Genomic DNA, 14,882 nt, shown 5'->3' on the forward strand with positions numbered 1-14,882 from the left:
GGCAGTCTGTCTTTCTCACGGGTGGTGTTAGATATGCAGCAACTCCAGCTCCTGGCAAGGGAGATGTCAGTGTGACAGCCTTCTCTGTCAGTGTGATTACCCGTTGGTGGGGTTCGGGAGCTCGGCAAAGCCTCTTCTCTTTATGATGCCCCACAGCCAGATTGGGTTTGTGTCACCCTGTGCAGCACAGGTCTTAATGTGGGCCTCACACATCAGTCTTTTAGGCGAGGCTGTGCGGTTCAGCGGTTAGGGCCTTCCAGTCGGCTTTGTCGGCGGCCGCTGAGCCGGGTGGCTCAACCCCGAGTGGCCTGCTCCCTCATGGATGAGGTTGATATACAGAGTGAGTGTCCCTCAGTCAGCTGCTGAGTATGGGTAGAGATATAAGATTGGTGCTCCGGGGTGGAGCTGGGTGTGTGGTGTCTGAACCAGCCTGGGTTTCCCTGTGGAGTGGTGTTTCTAACTTCTGAGAGTCCGCGTTCCTTGGGATGCTCAAGCCCTCCACTCCTTTGCCAAGCTTGGACTTAATTGTTCCGTTACGTCTGGGTTTCAGAGCTTCGAGCCCACACCCTTTTGGTGTGGTTGTGATATGGGGTGCACAGGCCAACGACTGTCACTACAGACAGAGTGGTGGTTGTTTTCTCTGGCAGGCACTGGCCCTGTAGACGTGTCCATTCCTTCCTCCCTCTCTCTCTCTCTCTCTCTCTCTCTCTCTCTCTCTCTCTCTCTCTCTCTCTCTGTGTGTGTGTGTGTGTGTGTGTGTGTGTGTGTGTGTGGTTTTGTTGCTGTTTGTTTTGACCCAGGGTCTCATGTTAGCTCAGGCTGGCCTCACACTCACCATGTAGCCAACGGTGACTTTGAACTTCTGATCCTCCTGCCTCTGCCGTGGAGGGGCTGGGGTCACAGGTGTGCACCAGCCCTCCCAGTCTGTGTTGTGCTGGAGATTGAACCCAGGGCTTCAAGCATCTGCCTACGGAGTCACATTGCTCTTCATTCGAAAGAGACCTGCGTGAGTTAATCCCAGAGGATGCAGCCCCGCCCCCTTGCGTGCCACTCATCCAGTGCTCTGGAAATACATCCCAGAGTGCACAGCCACTGCCCGTTCATGTACTGAGGTCAGTGGGGCGGGCCTGAGCGTCTGCCATGATCCAGGACAGTGTGGTGCCCGGTGTCTGTCCCTGCTGCTCTTGGCTCTCTCTCCGAGGGTCCCTTCTCTGCTCCTGTCGACCCATGGAAGCTCGTGTATGTGTCTTGACCAGGAATCGGGAAGGCAGCACCCCCTCTGCTGTTTGGAGTTGGACACAAGAAGCAGATGAGATAACAGGAGGTTGCTCCTTTTCCCTTCCTGTTCACGGGTGTCAGTGTGGGGCCCCGGGGTGCGGCCGGGATGGCGGCCCTTCTCATCCATGCGAGTCCATTGCCATCTGCTTCCCTAGGCTTGCGATTCCCCCCTCCCCTGGCCCTCCACCCCCAGCGGGAATAGTGCTTTCCTGTGTGGACGCAGTGACTGCAGACCTGCCCCTGCCGCTTGCTGGAGTGGAGGGTGGAGCCTGGACCGTGCGCTCTTTCTGGCAGGGCTGGCTTTGGTGATGAAGTGTCAGGTTTGGCGTTAGCTCTCGTAGGGGCGAATACAGGTTTCTGGCCTGTATTATGTACTGCAGAGGTGGCTCTGGTCAGGCCACTGAACTTCCTGGGTCCAGCCTCAAAGGTGTGGAGACCTCTGAACTAAGTCATGTCCTGCCTCGGCAGCAGCTCCGGGGCGAGCTCTGTGAACAGCATGCAGTTTTCAGTGTGGCTGGTGCAGCAGTCAGTTGCAGGCCCTCGATTGGGAGGACTGGAAAGAGTGCCCGGGGGCGTGTGTGAGTGACCCGTACGCACACATGCACACCTGGCCCCCAGATCTGCTCACCCAGGTGAGTGATGAGCACAGGGAGAAACTTCCTATCCAGGGGGAGGAGCTGGAGTGGAGCCGTGTGCAAGCATGGACTCCGCCCAGCGTTCCTCCACAGCACGGCTGATTGGCAGGTCCCGAGTGTTCCAGCAGGACACTCTTGGGGACGTTCCAGCAGGGTACCCTTGAGGGGTTGCTGCCACCCACCTGACACATGTGTTCTCCAGCGACTTCCCTGCCAATTCAGACCTTGAAAACCCACCCTGAAGTCACATGTGTGACTCACACCTGTAATCCCAGCGCTCGGTAGCTGAGGTGGGAAGATTCATGGGAGTTCAGGTTAGTCTGGCCTGCAGTGTAGACCATCCTGTCTCGCTATCTGCCCCGATTACGCTGTGATGAGCTGTGCACTCTGCCCAAGGGTGGCCTCAGGACTCTGCAGCTGTTGGGGACCAGGTGGTGGCTCTGCTCCCCTGTTCAGGGCGTAGATGACTTGCAATGGTCCTGCCCCAGAGGTTGTCTGTCTACCTGTGGCCTTTAACTTCTGTTCCTCCGTCCCCTGAAACTTGCAGGATTGCTAAGATGTCTTGCTGATAGCAGACTAGTGGGGCTGTGTCCTTACAGAATTTCCTGCCGCCTCATCGGTCCTGGCTGCCACCTGTTGAATACAGCCCTGCAAGTTAGATCTGAGACAGGACGGTGATCTGAGTGTCTACCCTGGTGTCCCCAGGCTCCAGATGAGGCATACTTAAGGAATGTCAGCCAGGTTGCCATGGAGATAGATGGCTTGCAGTACAATGCCTTTGTAAAGCAACAGTCTCCTTACCAGGCAGGAATACTGTAAGGTGGCCCTGGAAGAATGTGCTACAGAGGTCCCTGGCGTGGCCCTGTGCCCACCACACCGACTACAGGCGGGAAAACAGAGTCTATAGTTCATGGTGGCTCCGCCTGAGAACAGAGGCTGGGAGGGGTCACCCCCAGGGCCTTTGCTCTCTCGCTCCCTGATTGTGGCATGGCCTCCTGGCTTCACTCTACCTGCCCTGCCCTCCAGACCACCTGGGCGAAGTTTTCCTGTTGAAAGTTGTAGCCCCGGCGAGTAGCTCCTGAAAACGCTGTGGAAAACAAACAGTAAACCCAGAGCAGTCTGTGCGAGTCCCTGTTACTGTGAGCCTGGTGGAGAGTCTGGAAGGTTCCAGAAGAGGGACTGTGAGAGCCAGGCCATCTGGTTGGTTCCCTTGCCTGTGGGTCTCTCGCCGAGCCTGATCTCTTACGTCCCTGCCTTCCTGGGACACTTTCACCCGTGTGGTCTCCTCTACCATGTACACCGAGGGGGGCTCTTTGTTCTTCTTTTCTTGTGTGAAACATCACAGTATCTCTAACTGGTCTAAAATTAAGTGATGTAATCAAGAGAGACAGACTGTCCTGCCTGGGACAGATACAACATGAGGCCCTGGTGTCTTTCCCTCACCACAGGGCGTTTCTGTGGCTGTCCTGATAGTCTGAAGGCAGAGGGGAGCAGTCCAGCTTGAAGCTCATCCTTGGGCCCACTAAGTAAGGGTCTTGGCATGGCTTTTTCTTTCTGTTTCTCTTGTATACACATTTCTACACGTCAGAGGGGGCAAAGCAAAACAAACGAAAACACCCACGGCCCTTTCCATATAGAAACAGCCCCTGCCGCGACCTTGCCGAGCTATCCCTTTGAGAAACAACATCCCATTTTGTCTGAGGACTCCTAGACCCACCGCTCACCAGGACGGAGCCTCCTTCCAGCCCTCCCCTGCCTGCACTTCATGATTCTACACAGAGGTCTGTGTCTGAGGTTCCTTTTGTCAGACCCAAGAGCTCTGGCTGTCTGGGCTGTCCCCACCCCTGGGAGATGGATTACAGCCATTGTTCTTTGAGGCCTCCTGGCAAGGCTGACCGCAGGGGCTGAGTTAGGCGGAGGCCCTGGCTCCCCAGAGGCATTGGTTTGCATTCACTTGGCCTCTGCCTTGTCTGGAATTGATACGTTAATAAAAGCCCTGGTGCCCGGCCCCTCTTACGCACGTATGCAGATTTATTGTGTGGTCTGTCTGCCCGAGTGTCTAATTTATTAAAGACAACAAAATGGGTTCTTTCTCACCCATTATTTGAAGAGAATAATAAGTCTCTGTCAGATTAGCTTCTTGGGACTCAAAGCTGAATAGTGGCTGTCTGTGGAGCCCTTGGGCCAAGAACTCACCTCATCCTGAAGCCGAGAAGTATATTCTGAACATCTTAAACACTTCACTGTTCAGCCCTGGCAGAAATCAAGCAGATGGAGAGACCCTCCGTCACGCGGGGCTGTGTTCTCTGTGTGGGGCACACTTACACAGAGAAGAAGCAGGGTCCCTTGAGCTTGCTGGCCTCTGCACCTGCCCTCCCAGGGCTGGGCCACAGCCAAAATCTTCAGGCCTTTTAAGATCAAGCCACTGAGGATGGGAAGGGAGCCAAAGCCAAGGGAGCCCCTGGGACCTCCTTTTCATATCCTCCATCCCCCCCATGAAAATCTCTGGGGCAGTAAGTGCTATTCTCCCAAACGAAAATGTAGGCCAGACTCCTAATCCCCAGGGCCTCGGGACGGGGCTGTATTTGGTGACAGGGTCTTTGCTGAAGAAGTCTAGTTACAATGAGGTCAGTAAGGTGGCCCAAAGCCAGTGTGACTGGTGTCCTCATAAAAGGGAAACGTGGGCACTGAAACACAGAGGAGGCCATGAGAGGATGTGGGGAATCGGCCACCTGCAGACTTAGGGGGAGGAGCCTGGAGCCAGCCCTGTGACCCCTAGGCCTTGGATGCCCAGAGCAATGAAAAATAAACTGAGCCTCCCAGATTGGGGTCCATTTGGGGCATCCCCAGATTCAAGTGATATCTTCTGGGTTATGAATTAACTTCAAGACATGAACCATGTAGATTCCAGCCTCTCAGTGTGAGGACCTGTAGCCTTTGCTGGTTGGACTGTTGTCTGGGGTTTTGTTTCTAGCACAAAGACCCTCCTGGGCAGGCTGGAGGTCTGTCCAGCTTTGAGTGCAGGTCCTGGGGAGGGAGCCTTGCTTTTCTCTGTAGTGTAGATGTCACTGGGCTTGGGCTGAGTTTCTGCGGGGAAGTTGGGTTCTGGTGCCATCAGATTCCTTCTCTGAGTCGGGGCCTTGGTTTCTGCTGCGACCCGCAAGACACAGGCCTCTGAGGTCATGGTCTCTCACTCCCAGGGGTCACTGTGGGTGACCTGTCCAAAAACTGAAAATCAGAACACAATCCAACGGGCAGCTTTTTCAGGTGACTTAGTTCAGAGGTTAAGATAAGAAGTTCTCAGTTGTTCCATGTTCTTTAAAAAGACCGGTACTTGGGAGTTAGTGGAGAGATCTCCCTTCCCCAAGATGTTGTTTAGTCACAGAGTTTCTTGTGGGGCTGTTAGGACTCTCCCAGTTATGGCTTTGTGAGGCCTGCACTTTTCTATGAAACTCCATTTCTAAGGGAAAGAGGATTTATAACCCCAGATCCGGTTCCAAAGAAATTGCACCCAAGGGATGGGTTGCAGGCCATGCAGAAGAACATCTGGTCTATCTCAAGGCCTAAGGAGATGGCTTGGTCGGTAGAGAGCTTGCTGTGCAAACATGAGAAGCTGTTCCCAGGACCTATATGAACAGGCTGGTGTGCCAGCCCATGCTTGCGATCCTCTTCATCGCTGGGGTCCGCTGGCCGGCTGAACAAGCTCTAAGTCACCAAGAGACCCTGTCTCAAAGAACAAGGTGGGCGGACCACGAGGTTGGTCTCTGCCTTCCACACACACAGAAGAAACATGTGTACACACACACTGAGAAAGCTATGTCAGTGTGACAAAGGCTCGTTAGAACAAGGACTCCCTTTGTATGGAAGCCTTGTGTTGGATGAGAGGACACCATCTGCTGGTTGGGGAAGGAGGCTAGCACTGTGCCCAGAGCAGCCTGCAGCTGTACGGCTGTGACAGTGACTGACACTGGAGGTAGCTGGCTATTGACTTGAAATGCTGGGAGGTCTAACCCCTTTTGGGTGGGGTGTGTGCGTGCATGCGTGCGTGTGTGCGTGCGTGTGTGTGTGTGTGTGTGTGTGTGTGTGTGTGAGAGAGAGAGAGACAGAGACAGAGACAGAGACAGAGACAGAGACAGAGAGACTAGCAGTGTCCTGGGGCTAGAGTGGTAGAGGGAGGGGCAATGTATGCAAACTCCTTTGGGAGTATCTGCTTCCGGGCCCCTATTGGGCAGCTCCCAGCCTGCCAAGGTGTCCAGGTCATGTACGCCCAAGTCAGGTGGTGAACTGCATCTGTAGCCCCATCTACCATTTTTTTTTTAGAAAGTCCTTCATTCACAGCTGCCTACAGAAAAAGGCGGATGCCGTCAGCCTGTCTGCAAGCCCATAGGAAAGGTAGATCGTTACAAGGCGTGAACAGAAGGATGAGAAGGACCAGCCTTGGGCTTCAGGCTTTGGAGGCCATGCTCTCTCCTTCGGGTATCTGTGAGCCACAGGGCAGGCTGGCCAGGGACTTGCTCTGTGTGTGTGGGCTGAGTGGATGAAACAGGGCACCCTCTGCCCCACGCTGTGGCTGTTGCCCTGAGCTGTCACCCGAGAGCTTGACTTGCCTACACTCTCTGGTGACCCTGGCTTACCATCTCTGAGGCTGAAATGTTCAGTGCTTCCTGGAACTCGCTAGAAGCATCAGGAAAAGGCAGGAATCAGGAGTTCAGTGAGCCCAGGGCTGATGGGAATTTCCCCGCTTACTTCACATCTCTCTGAAGAAGCCCTTCGGGATGTAATCTGGTTAGATTGAGACCCACCAGGCTTCCCTAATGGGAGAGAAGGAAGCCGCTCTGCTTCTTGATTGGTTCCCGAGGGCCACATCCAGGGTATGGGGCACTGTGATTCCAGGATGCCACTGTGGACCAGCCTATGGCCAGCATGTGCCAGAGGGTGACCATGTATCTGGTCAGCCAGTCTGTCCCAGGACTGTCCCTGGCGGTGGAGAGAGCTAGCACCCTGCCCCAGGCAGCCACAGTTTCACTGAGGTATACAGTGGTTGCCCTCAATTCTATCATCTGGGTCTCAGTTTTCTTCTCTTTTCAATGGGATGCTCCACAAATGTGGTAAAGCCCACACACGGACTACAGGGCACCTGAGAGCTGGACAGCCCCATCAGGTGGCCTGTCCACAGGAAGCACCAGCTTCAAGAAGGCAGTGTCCTCTGTCTCACCAAAATGCCGATGTGGCATCTGGTAGGAGCATCTGGCTCTCTCTGCACATGGCCAGCCTCCTATGAAGACATCACCATCCGATGTTCTCCTAACAGTCCAGCCTTGGCTGTGTGCTCACGGCAATGGCTGTATCTCACAAGGCTACTTTGGCTTCTTGAGGTTTTTTTTGGAGAAAACAGATTTAGTATGGAAAGTGGTGTTTACCAAAAAGACGTAGAGACAGACCCATCATTGCTCAAGTCTAGTCTGCAGGGGTGACTCTAGGTACTCACTTGAGTTCCCAGGGACCTTTGGATTCTGGGCTACTGGGTGGACTACACCCGAGGAGCAGAGACCAGACCTACAGCATTTCTGCAAACAGCTCCGTGGCCGGGCACCGTTGGCAACCTCAGGCCAGGCCTGGCCAGATTGTCTGCCTCTTCGGCGGTGCTGAGCACCATGTAGATTTATAACTCCACCCGTAACATATTTGTGCTGGGTTTAAAAATTATTCATGAGAATAATTTAAGAACCCGAAAGAGTTGGAGAAATAGAAACACCACCCAGCACTCTCACCCAGCACGAGCTCCTCTTCTGCCTCCCCGTGTCTCATTCCCGGCTGGTCCATGTTGTTTTATTGTGTACATAAAATCTGGTCTCCTGCTTAACATAAGCATTTTGCATATTTGATGTGGTCTTTATCATTATAATTTTTAATGAATGCGTAATATCCTCGTAAGGGGCTGTAACATAAATTAACTGCTTGGAGGAGGATATTTTAAGTTTCTTCCCTACTTGTATAAGTAACACTGTAGTAGTTACGCATAGAATGTGTTCCTTATTTGGGATTCTTCATTGCGGTAACTCTGCAGAAGCCCTTGGGTAGATCTGGGAGGGGGAGTGAAGCCCAGCCTCAGGGCCTAGAAAGAGCTGCGCCTGTCTTCAGGGTTGGTGTTCACTGATCACTACTCCTTAGGGGACATGGGAACGCTGAGTAGGGTAGCCGTCAGGAGGGCTTGGCACTCCCAGGAGGCCAGCCTTTGGATCAGGTGTGGTAGATCAGCTCCTAATGTTACATTGTAGCAGCCATCTTTCACCCTGTGGTTCCTCACGGGGAAAATGAGGCCAGCAAACCACAGACACATTGTGAATGAAGACTGTTTAGTAAAAGGAAGACCGGATGGCGTGAGATAACAGATTTAGCTGTGCTAGTTGAGGCTGATAAGATGTGATAGCTGGGTCCCCGACTGGAAGATGCTGGTTCTGCTCCAGGAGCTGTGTTGGGCTGGCCCCTCTGCTCCCCTGATCCAGATACACCGATGGGGAAAGCTCTGGATGCTCTGAAGAAGGTGTCTTCTGAAGGGTCGCCAGGGTCTACGGTGGCTGCATGGGACCTGATCATCCAGGACACAGTGGACCTGCCTTGGGGGTGTTTGAGGCTGACATGGACAGACAAACTTCTGGTAGCGAATAGGGCAGGAGGAGGCATGGTGAGAAGTGTGCTGGAGAATGATGTGCCAGGCTACGGACACACCAGCCAGCGAGACCCCGTTTCCTGTTCTGTTGCCCTCTGCTGTACCCTCACCCTGGGCTGTACACTGTGAAGTGCTGTCTGACTGCTGAGCCTTTCCACCACTTTCCTGTCATCTGTTTGGAAGCTTTACTTTCTTTAGTTTAAAAATGTGATTGACTGGGATGAGTCCCAGGGGAAAGCATTTGCTAAAAGCCCCTCCCTTTTATGTGGAAGACATGTTCTAGTCAAGCCTTTGATATGTGTCACTTCTGTACTACGAGAGGATCTGCTTCGACTGGAGCCAGAAGCCCAGGACAAACAGAACCGGGGCCAAGAAAGGGCTGTCCACACCACTGCACACGCAGGATCTCCATTCATAGGCAGGGAACGGGTGTGGGCGCCACGCCCAGGTCACACCCAGCTCACCCACGCACTCCACCACCTTATCCTGAGGCCTCTGCCTCTGCCTCCAGGAACAGGACCGAAAGCTGAATTGGTTCCCGTGGCTCCCAGACTCCTCCTCAGAATCCAGGGTGAGGTCACATGCAGCTGCTTACCTATCCTGTGCTCACACCGGCCTCCTGTGGATGTCATTGGCCATGGTTAGGGGATACCGGCTGCTCTTAGAAGGAGGGATGCAGTGGGAAATAGGTCGTCTCTCCCCTCTCCCCTCATGTCTGCTAAGGTTGGCTAATCTCTTACAACACGTTGACTAATTTTCCCAAGAGATGTCTATCTTTACTTCCTTAAAGGAGAAGGTGGGGGGTAAGATTGCTCAAAACTGCCAGTCAGAGTGTCCAGGACCCCCACCCCGAAATAAGCAGTGATGGATACTGGCCTAGGCGCCACGTTCTCTTTTTTGAAAATAAGGTCTATGAGCACTTTACCTGTAAAACTTTAAAACTTTAGACTTGGAGAACATCGTGAATATTGTGTGGAATTCCTGTGTACTCATCATCCAGTTCTTGCATATATAGGATGCCTATATGGGTATTTTATCAATCGGAGTTCTTGTCTAGTCACCGGCCTCTGCCCAAACACACACCCGAGTGTGTGAGGACTTGTGAGGAGTGTGTATTTGGACTCAGAGTGTGTAAGGCCACATTTTCCTTCAGTGTCTAACCCCTGGCCCCAGGCTCCTGGGCTTGGAACGTGTCACCTAGAGCCACCTTCCCCCACAGATGCTCCGTAGGCCACCCTCAGTCCACAGACAGACAAAGCCAGGCTGTGACAAGGCACTGTGCAGTTGGTGGCTCCTACTGGGAGCAAGGCAGCACCGCACCACGGCCCCGTGGCACCTCGATCTTCAAGTAGTGCGGCCCTAGTTGCCTGAGGAGACAGACAGAGCAGCTTAAGTCTGATCTTCCTCACTGTGTCTCAGGAGCCCCTGGCGGACTGGGTTGCTGGCAACCATTGCTCTTGCCTGTGGCCGAGAGCACAGCTTTGATGGCGTATGTGGTAGCATGCAGGGTAATGGGTATCGTGCTAGGGGTGTGGGGGGGGGGTTTCCTGGTGGAGCACCAGTTAGCGTGCTCCAGTTACAGTGCTCCAGAGCACCGAGTGCACCTGATGTTTCTCAGCAGGCAGCCTCCCCATGAGCACACACAGCCAAACAAACACACGGATGACCTTTGTCGCGTGGCGCCTGTGGCCCGAGGTCAACTGAGCGTCTACAGAGCACACTCACCCAGACCTCACTGAACCTTGCCCTCTGCCCTCCTGAGCGGGACAGAGCTCTACAAGCCGCTTGGCACAGTGAGCACAGACGTGGAGCAGCGTCTTATGGCTGTGTGGGAGGCCACGTCTCTGAACTGGGTTCTCATCTCCTCCACTGACCCCTGACTCTTACACCTTCATGCCCTCGGGCTCTTAGCCGAGTGAAGGTTGTAGTTCTGTCAGCATGGGCTGGGAAATCTGTCGTGGGCTCTTCCTGGTTTTCAGATGTGTCCCAGCGCCATTCCTGTAAGGTGGGGCAGGAAGATTCACTACTTTCCTTTCCACTGTGCACGTGGTGGTGCAGACAGCTTCTGAGAAGGATCCGAGGGAGGGATCCGTGAGACACACCTGTAGCGCTAAGCCACCCCTCAACTCCTCAGCAGCCAGTGATGGGGAGGAGGAGCTCCTGACAGGCGTTGAACTCCCAAGTAAAGCCCAGCTGCTTCCCGAGGCCGAGGGGTCAGGGTTGCCGAGGCTGTGTTGGGAAACCTGTAATGTAGTGATTGCCCCTGTGGGGGCTGGGGGCCTCTCACAGACCCTGGGTGCCCCTTTCTCTCTGGATTGGTCGGGTGGGTGGTTCGGTGCACTCCTTTGGGAGGTTTTAAGAATTTTAGGAGATGATGAAGTTCGTCTCTACAATGCAGGCCTGGGGGTTGTGACCCAGCCTTTCTGTCCTGTGTCTGCTCCCCAGCCTTCTGTTCTCATCGCCCACAGCCACAGGCTGCCCCAGCCATGCCTCTCCTGCCGTGATGGACCTGAGCCAGAGTCAGTCCTTTTCCCTTGTGTGGCTGCTAGTTGGATATTCGGCCAACAGCGAAAGTGAGGCTCTGACCCAGTGAGCAGCAGGTGCCTTGCCCTGTTTGGGGAGCCCTGTCATCTGGGGGAGCCCTGTTGTCTAGGGAAGCCCTGTTGTCTAGGGAAGCCCTGTCTGGGGGGAGCCTGTCATCTAGGGGGAGTCCTATCATCTGGGGAGAGTCCTGCCGTCTGGAAGCCCGTCTTCTGGGGAGCCCTGTCTGGAGGAACCTGTGGCTTTTTTTTTTTTTTTTTTTTTTTTTGCTCCACCATGGTAGAATGACCTACCCCAAGGACTTGGAAGTAGCCGGCAGTCTCTGGGTCCCTCTGGGTCCCTCCGTGGAAATACTTGGCCATGAGAGGTGTGGTCTGTAGCTGGGAGCTGTTCTTCTCCGAGAGCCTGGCTCCTAGCTACATAGCACCTCGGTGGGTTTGGACGTCTGAATTTTGAGATGGGCTCCAAGTCTGAGTAAAGCCCTCTTTCGGAATCTGGCGGCCTAGCTTTTTATAAACCGAGTGCTGCTGTGCTGCTCAGCCCTGGTGATAATTACTGAGCAGTCTCTAAATGAGGCTGACAGGTGACATTGAGGAACCCGACATCCAGGAGTATTTTGGGGACTTGTTCTGTGCCTGACCATATGGTCTAGTAGCTGAAGCAATTTAGCATGGAGAAAAATGTGTTTCAGAAGGGGAGATTTAAAACAGCCTGTTTATTTTCTGTTTTCTTTCAGAGGAATATTTTTATGTCTGTTACAAACATGGCAGAAGCCATGTGGTTACTGCCTCCACCCCACCAGCACAGACCTGTCACTAGGCAGACTCTGTCTTCCTTCCTCCTAGCAGAAGAAGCACAGAGAGTGCCCCGTCCCAGCCTGGACGAGTGGGCTCTGAACACAACACAGAGCATTAGGACATTTTCAACAGCGCTGCTGGTCTAGATGTATTTTTCAGATCTGTAGATGTGGGACCGTCAAAGCGATCACAGGAACAGTGGGACCTGTGAGGGCGGAGCGTGCGAGTAGCTATGTCCGTCCTTAGCCGTTCACCACGCAGCCAAGGGCATCCCACCGCCAAGGGTCCACAGAGATGTAAGACAGTTCCTGGGACCACAGAGGACCTGGGGGCCTTGAATGCTACCTGCTACCTTGAAAAGCCACAATGCAGCAAACCTGGGCTGGGGGCTCACGGCGGCTCTCCTAGCCTCCCATATTTGAAGCTCATTGAGTAGTGACACCTCATTATCCCTGACTGAACCCTGCCTAGCACCCCAGACTCAGGCCCGGGGCGTGTGGGAAGGAATTGTGTTTTGAGAAAAATGCCGAGAGTTGACCTGGATACGTTGATTCTGTGACTGCCAGAGACTAGGACTTGACTGGAGCCATCAGCTCCAGAGACCACATCAGAGTTCGATCTCGTTCAAGGTGAAATAGCTGATCCGGGAACCAGAGTATCTGAGAGGTCGGATGCCCTGGTGGGAGGGAAGTATTATGAGTCAGAAAGTCTAACAGGACCAGCTATGAAATAGAAGTGGGGCCTTAATTAAAAGAGCACCATGCAGTCCTGCCGGGCCGGAGCCGGCTGTTTTAGTTTCCAACACCGTTCCCTTCATTGCAGAGCCACAGTCTGCTGTGTTTCCCAGGTCACTGCACAATCATCACCAATGGTGGGCTCAAAGTTTATTTATAGCCCAATAATCAGAAGAACTGATTACAAGTATCGTTTTAGAATCTTCTGGCTGTAAGAAAAAATTGTAAATAGGGTCCAGATGCATGTTCAAACATTTGTCGCCCCCTCCGCACACTCTCCCACCCCCACCCCCTCACACACCCCCTACCCCATTCCCTCCCACACTCCCCCACCCCCTCTGCACACTCCCCCCCTTGCACAGTCCCCTACCCCACCCCCTCTGCATACTACCCCCACCCAACCCCCTCAAACACTTCCCCCACCCCTCTGCATACTCTCCCCACCACACCCCTCGAACCCCCCACCCACCCCCTCACATACCCCCCCCACCTTCCCATGACAAGCCAGCCATATCACTGTACCACAGAAGCCAAGGGAGGAAGGAAAGCCCCAGAAAGAGGAGGGACTGAGAGCTGGATGGCTCCCCTTAAAGGCAGATTATGCGCAGAGCAAGTGACACTTAGAGGAAGCCTTTCTTAGATCCAGCACAGCACCTAGGAAAGCACCCACAGCAGGCCGGTCCAGAGAGTTTGGCTACGTGGAGAGCAGGCCGGGCTGCCAGGGAAGGTTCCTACTTCCAGGATCCTCATCTGCTCAGGGCCTTCCAGAAGGCTGGGCCCACGGGAGGTCTCCTGTTTGGGTTTTGCACAGAAGCACCTCTTACTCTCAGCAGTCAGATCGAAGTGGGTGGATCATGCCTTAAGCTGTGTGGCTGTGAGGCTGTCGTTTAGTGCAATTCAGTGTTGATCAATGACAGCCGAGTGCTTGCCCAGATGGGTGGGACAGATTCCACCAAAGCTTATGTCTGGGTCTGCAGGCCGGCTCCCCGGCAGTCCCCTGTGAGTTCCTGGTGTAGCTCTGTAGGATTAATGTGCCCTTTGTCACCTTAGGAGCTCAGAGGGCCCAGCCCTGTGAGATTTCCCAGGACCCTATGACAGTGCGGTGCTCAGCACATGGTTGCTATGGTCCTCATGGTTGCTATGGTCCTCACTGGACCTCTGGGTGATGACAAGGATCACCCTGCGTTGGGAGTGCTGGCCGCTCACTGCTGAGGTCCCAGGCGTGATGGCCTCATGAAACCACTTTGAGGTGGAGAAGCTGAGTGAAGGCGAGGGGACAGATGCAGACAACTCACGCGATGTCTTTGTTTCTCCAGGGTGACTGGAATGACATCGACTCCATTAAAAAGAAAGATCTTCACCACAGCAGAGGAGATGAGAAAGCTCAGAGTGTGGAGACCCTCCCTCCAGGTAGGAGTCTGGGGCTGGGTCACGGCCCTCCTGATTGTCAATGGTCTGAATACAGTGCTAAGAGCGCTGGCGTGGGGCAGAGTGAATGACTTAAGCTGCCGGGCCTGCCGGAGAACACACCTTGGCTTTTCCTGTCAGGACCCGGGTGTGCGGTCAGCAGAATTTATTGAAAGAGAAACAGAGTAAAGTATAAGCAACAGGATCTGAAGTTCCAGTTCGTGAAAAAATTTCAAATTGACTTGACCTTTTTTGTTGTTGTTAAAGAGTTTTAGGTTCATAGCAAAATTGACAGAAGATCCGGAATGTTCACATGCCGTGCACGCAGCTCCCCACCGCCTGTCTGCATCTCACCAGACTGGGGTGCTGGGAACAGGCCGTGGGCTACATTAAATCAGGGTCATGCTTGGTGGTGGGGCTCACTCTGTGCGAGCGTGCGAGCATGCGAACGTGCTTGGGGAAGGAGGGTGAGTGCGTGTGCAGAGGTCAGAAAAGGACATTGTCCTCTGTCACTCTCAACCTGTTCCTTTGAAGCAGGGTCTTTTCTTAAACTAGGGACCCATGTTTTCTCAGCAAGCCCCAGCAATTCTCTAGTCTCTGCCTTCCTTAAAGCTGGAGTTGCTGGTATGCAGTGGATGGCCGCCTTGTCGTCCGGGACTGCATGGGTACTCCTCCAGCCCCACATCCTGTGAGTTCTGACAAACGTGTGACAGATCCATCAAGTGTCAGAGTAGAGTGACCATCCTGGAGCCTCCTGTGCTCTGCCCCCTCTGTTCCCCCTCCCTCTCCCACCTCCTGCCAAGCCCCAGATCTTATTGCT

General features: G+C 53.9%; 1 protein-coding gene across 1 annotated transcript in view; it reads left to right on the top strand.

The window, feature by feature from the left end:
• Galnt2 (polypeptide N-acetylgalactosaminyltransferase 2) overlaps positions 1-14,882 on the top strand; it is a 112,432-nt gene that overhangs the window by 48,912 nt on the left and 48,638 nt on the right. Inside the window, exon 2 of the mRNA XM_032887406.1 lies at positions 13,972-14,065. Coding sequence (XP_032743297.1) covers positions 13,972-14,065 — 94 coding nt within the window. The remainder of the gene's footprint in view (positions 1-13,971; positions 14,066-14,882) is intronic.

This window comes from Rattus rattus, chromosome 17 (genome assembly GCF_011064425.1).
Source record: "Rattus rattus isolate New Zealand chromosome 17, Rrattus_CSIRO_v1, whole genome shotgun sequence".
Taxonomy (NCBI): Eukaryota; Metazoa; Chordata; class Mammalia; order Rodentia; family Muridae; genus Rattus; species Rattus rattus.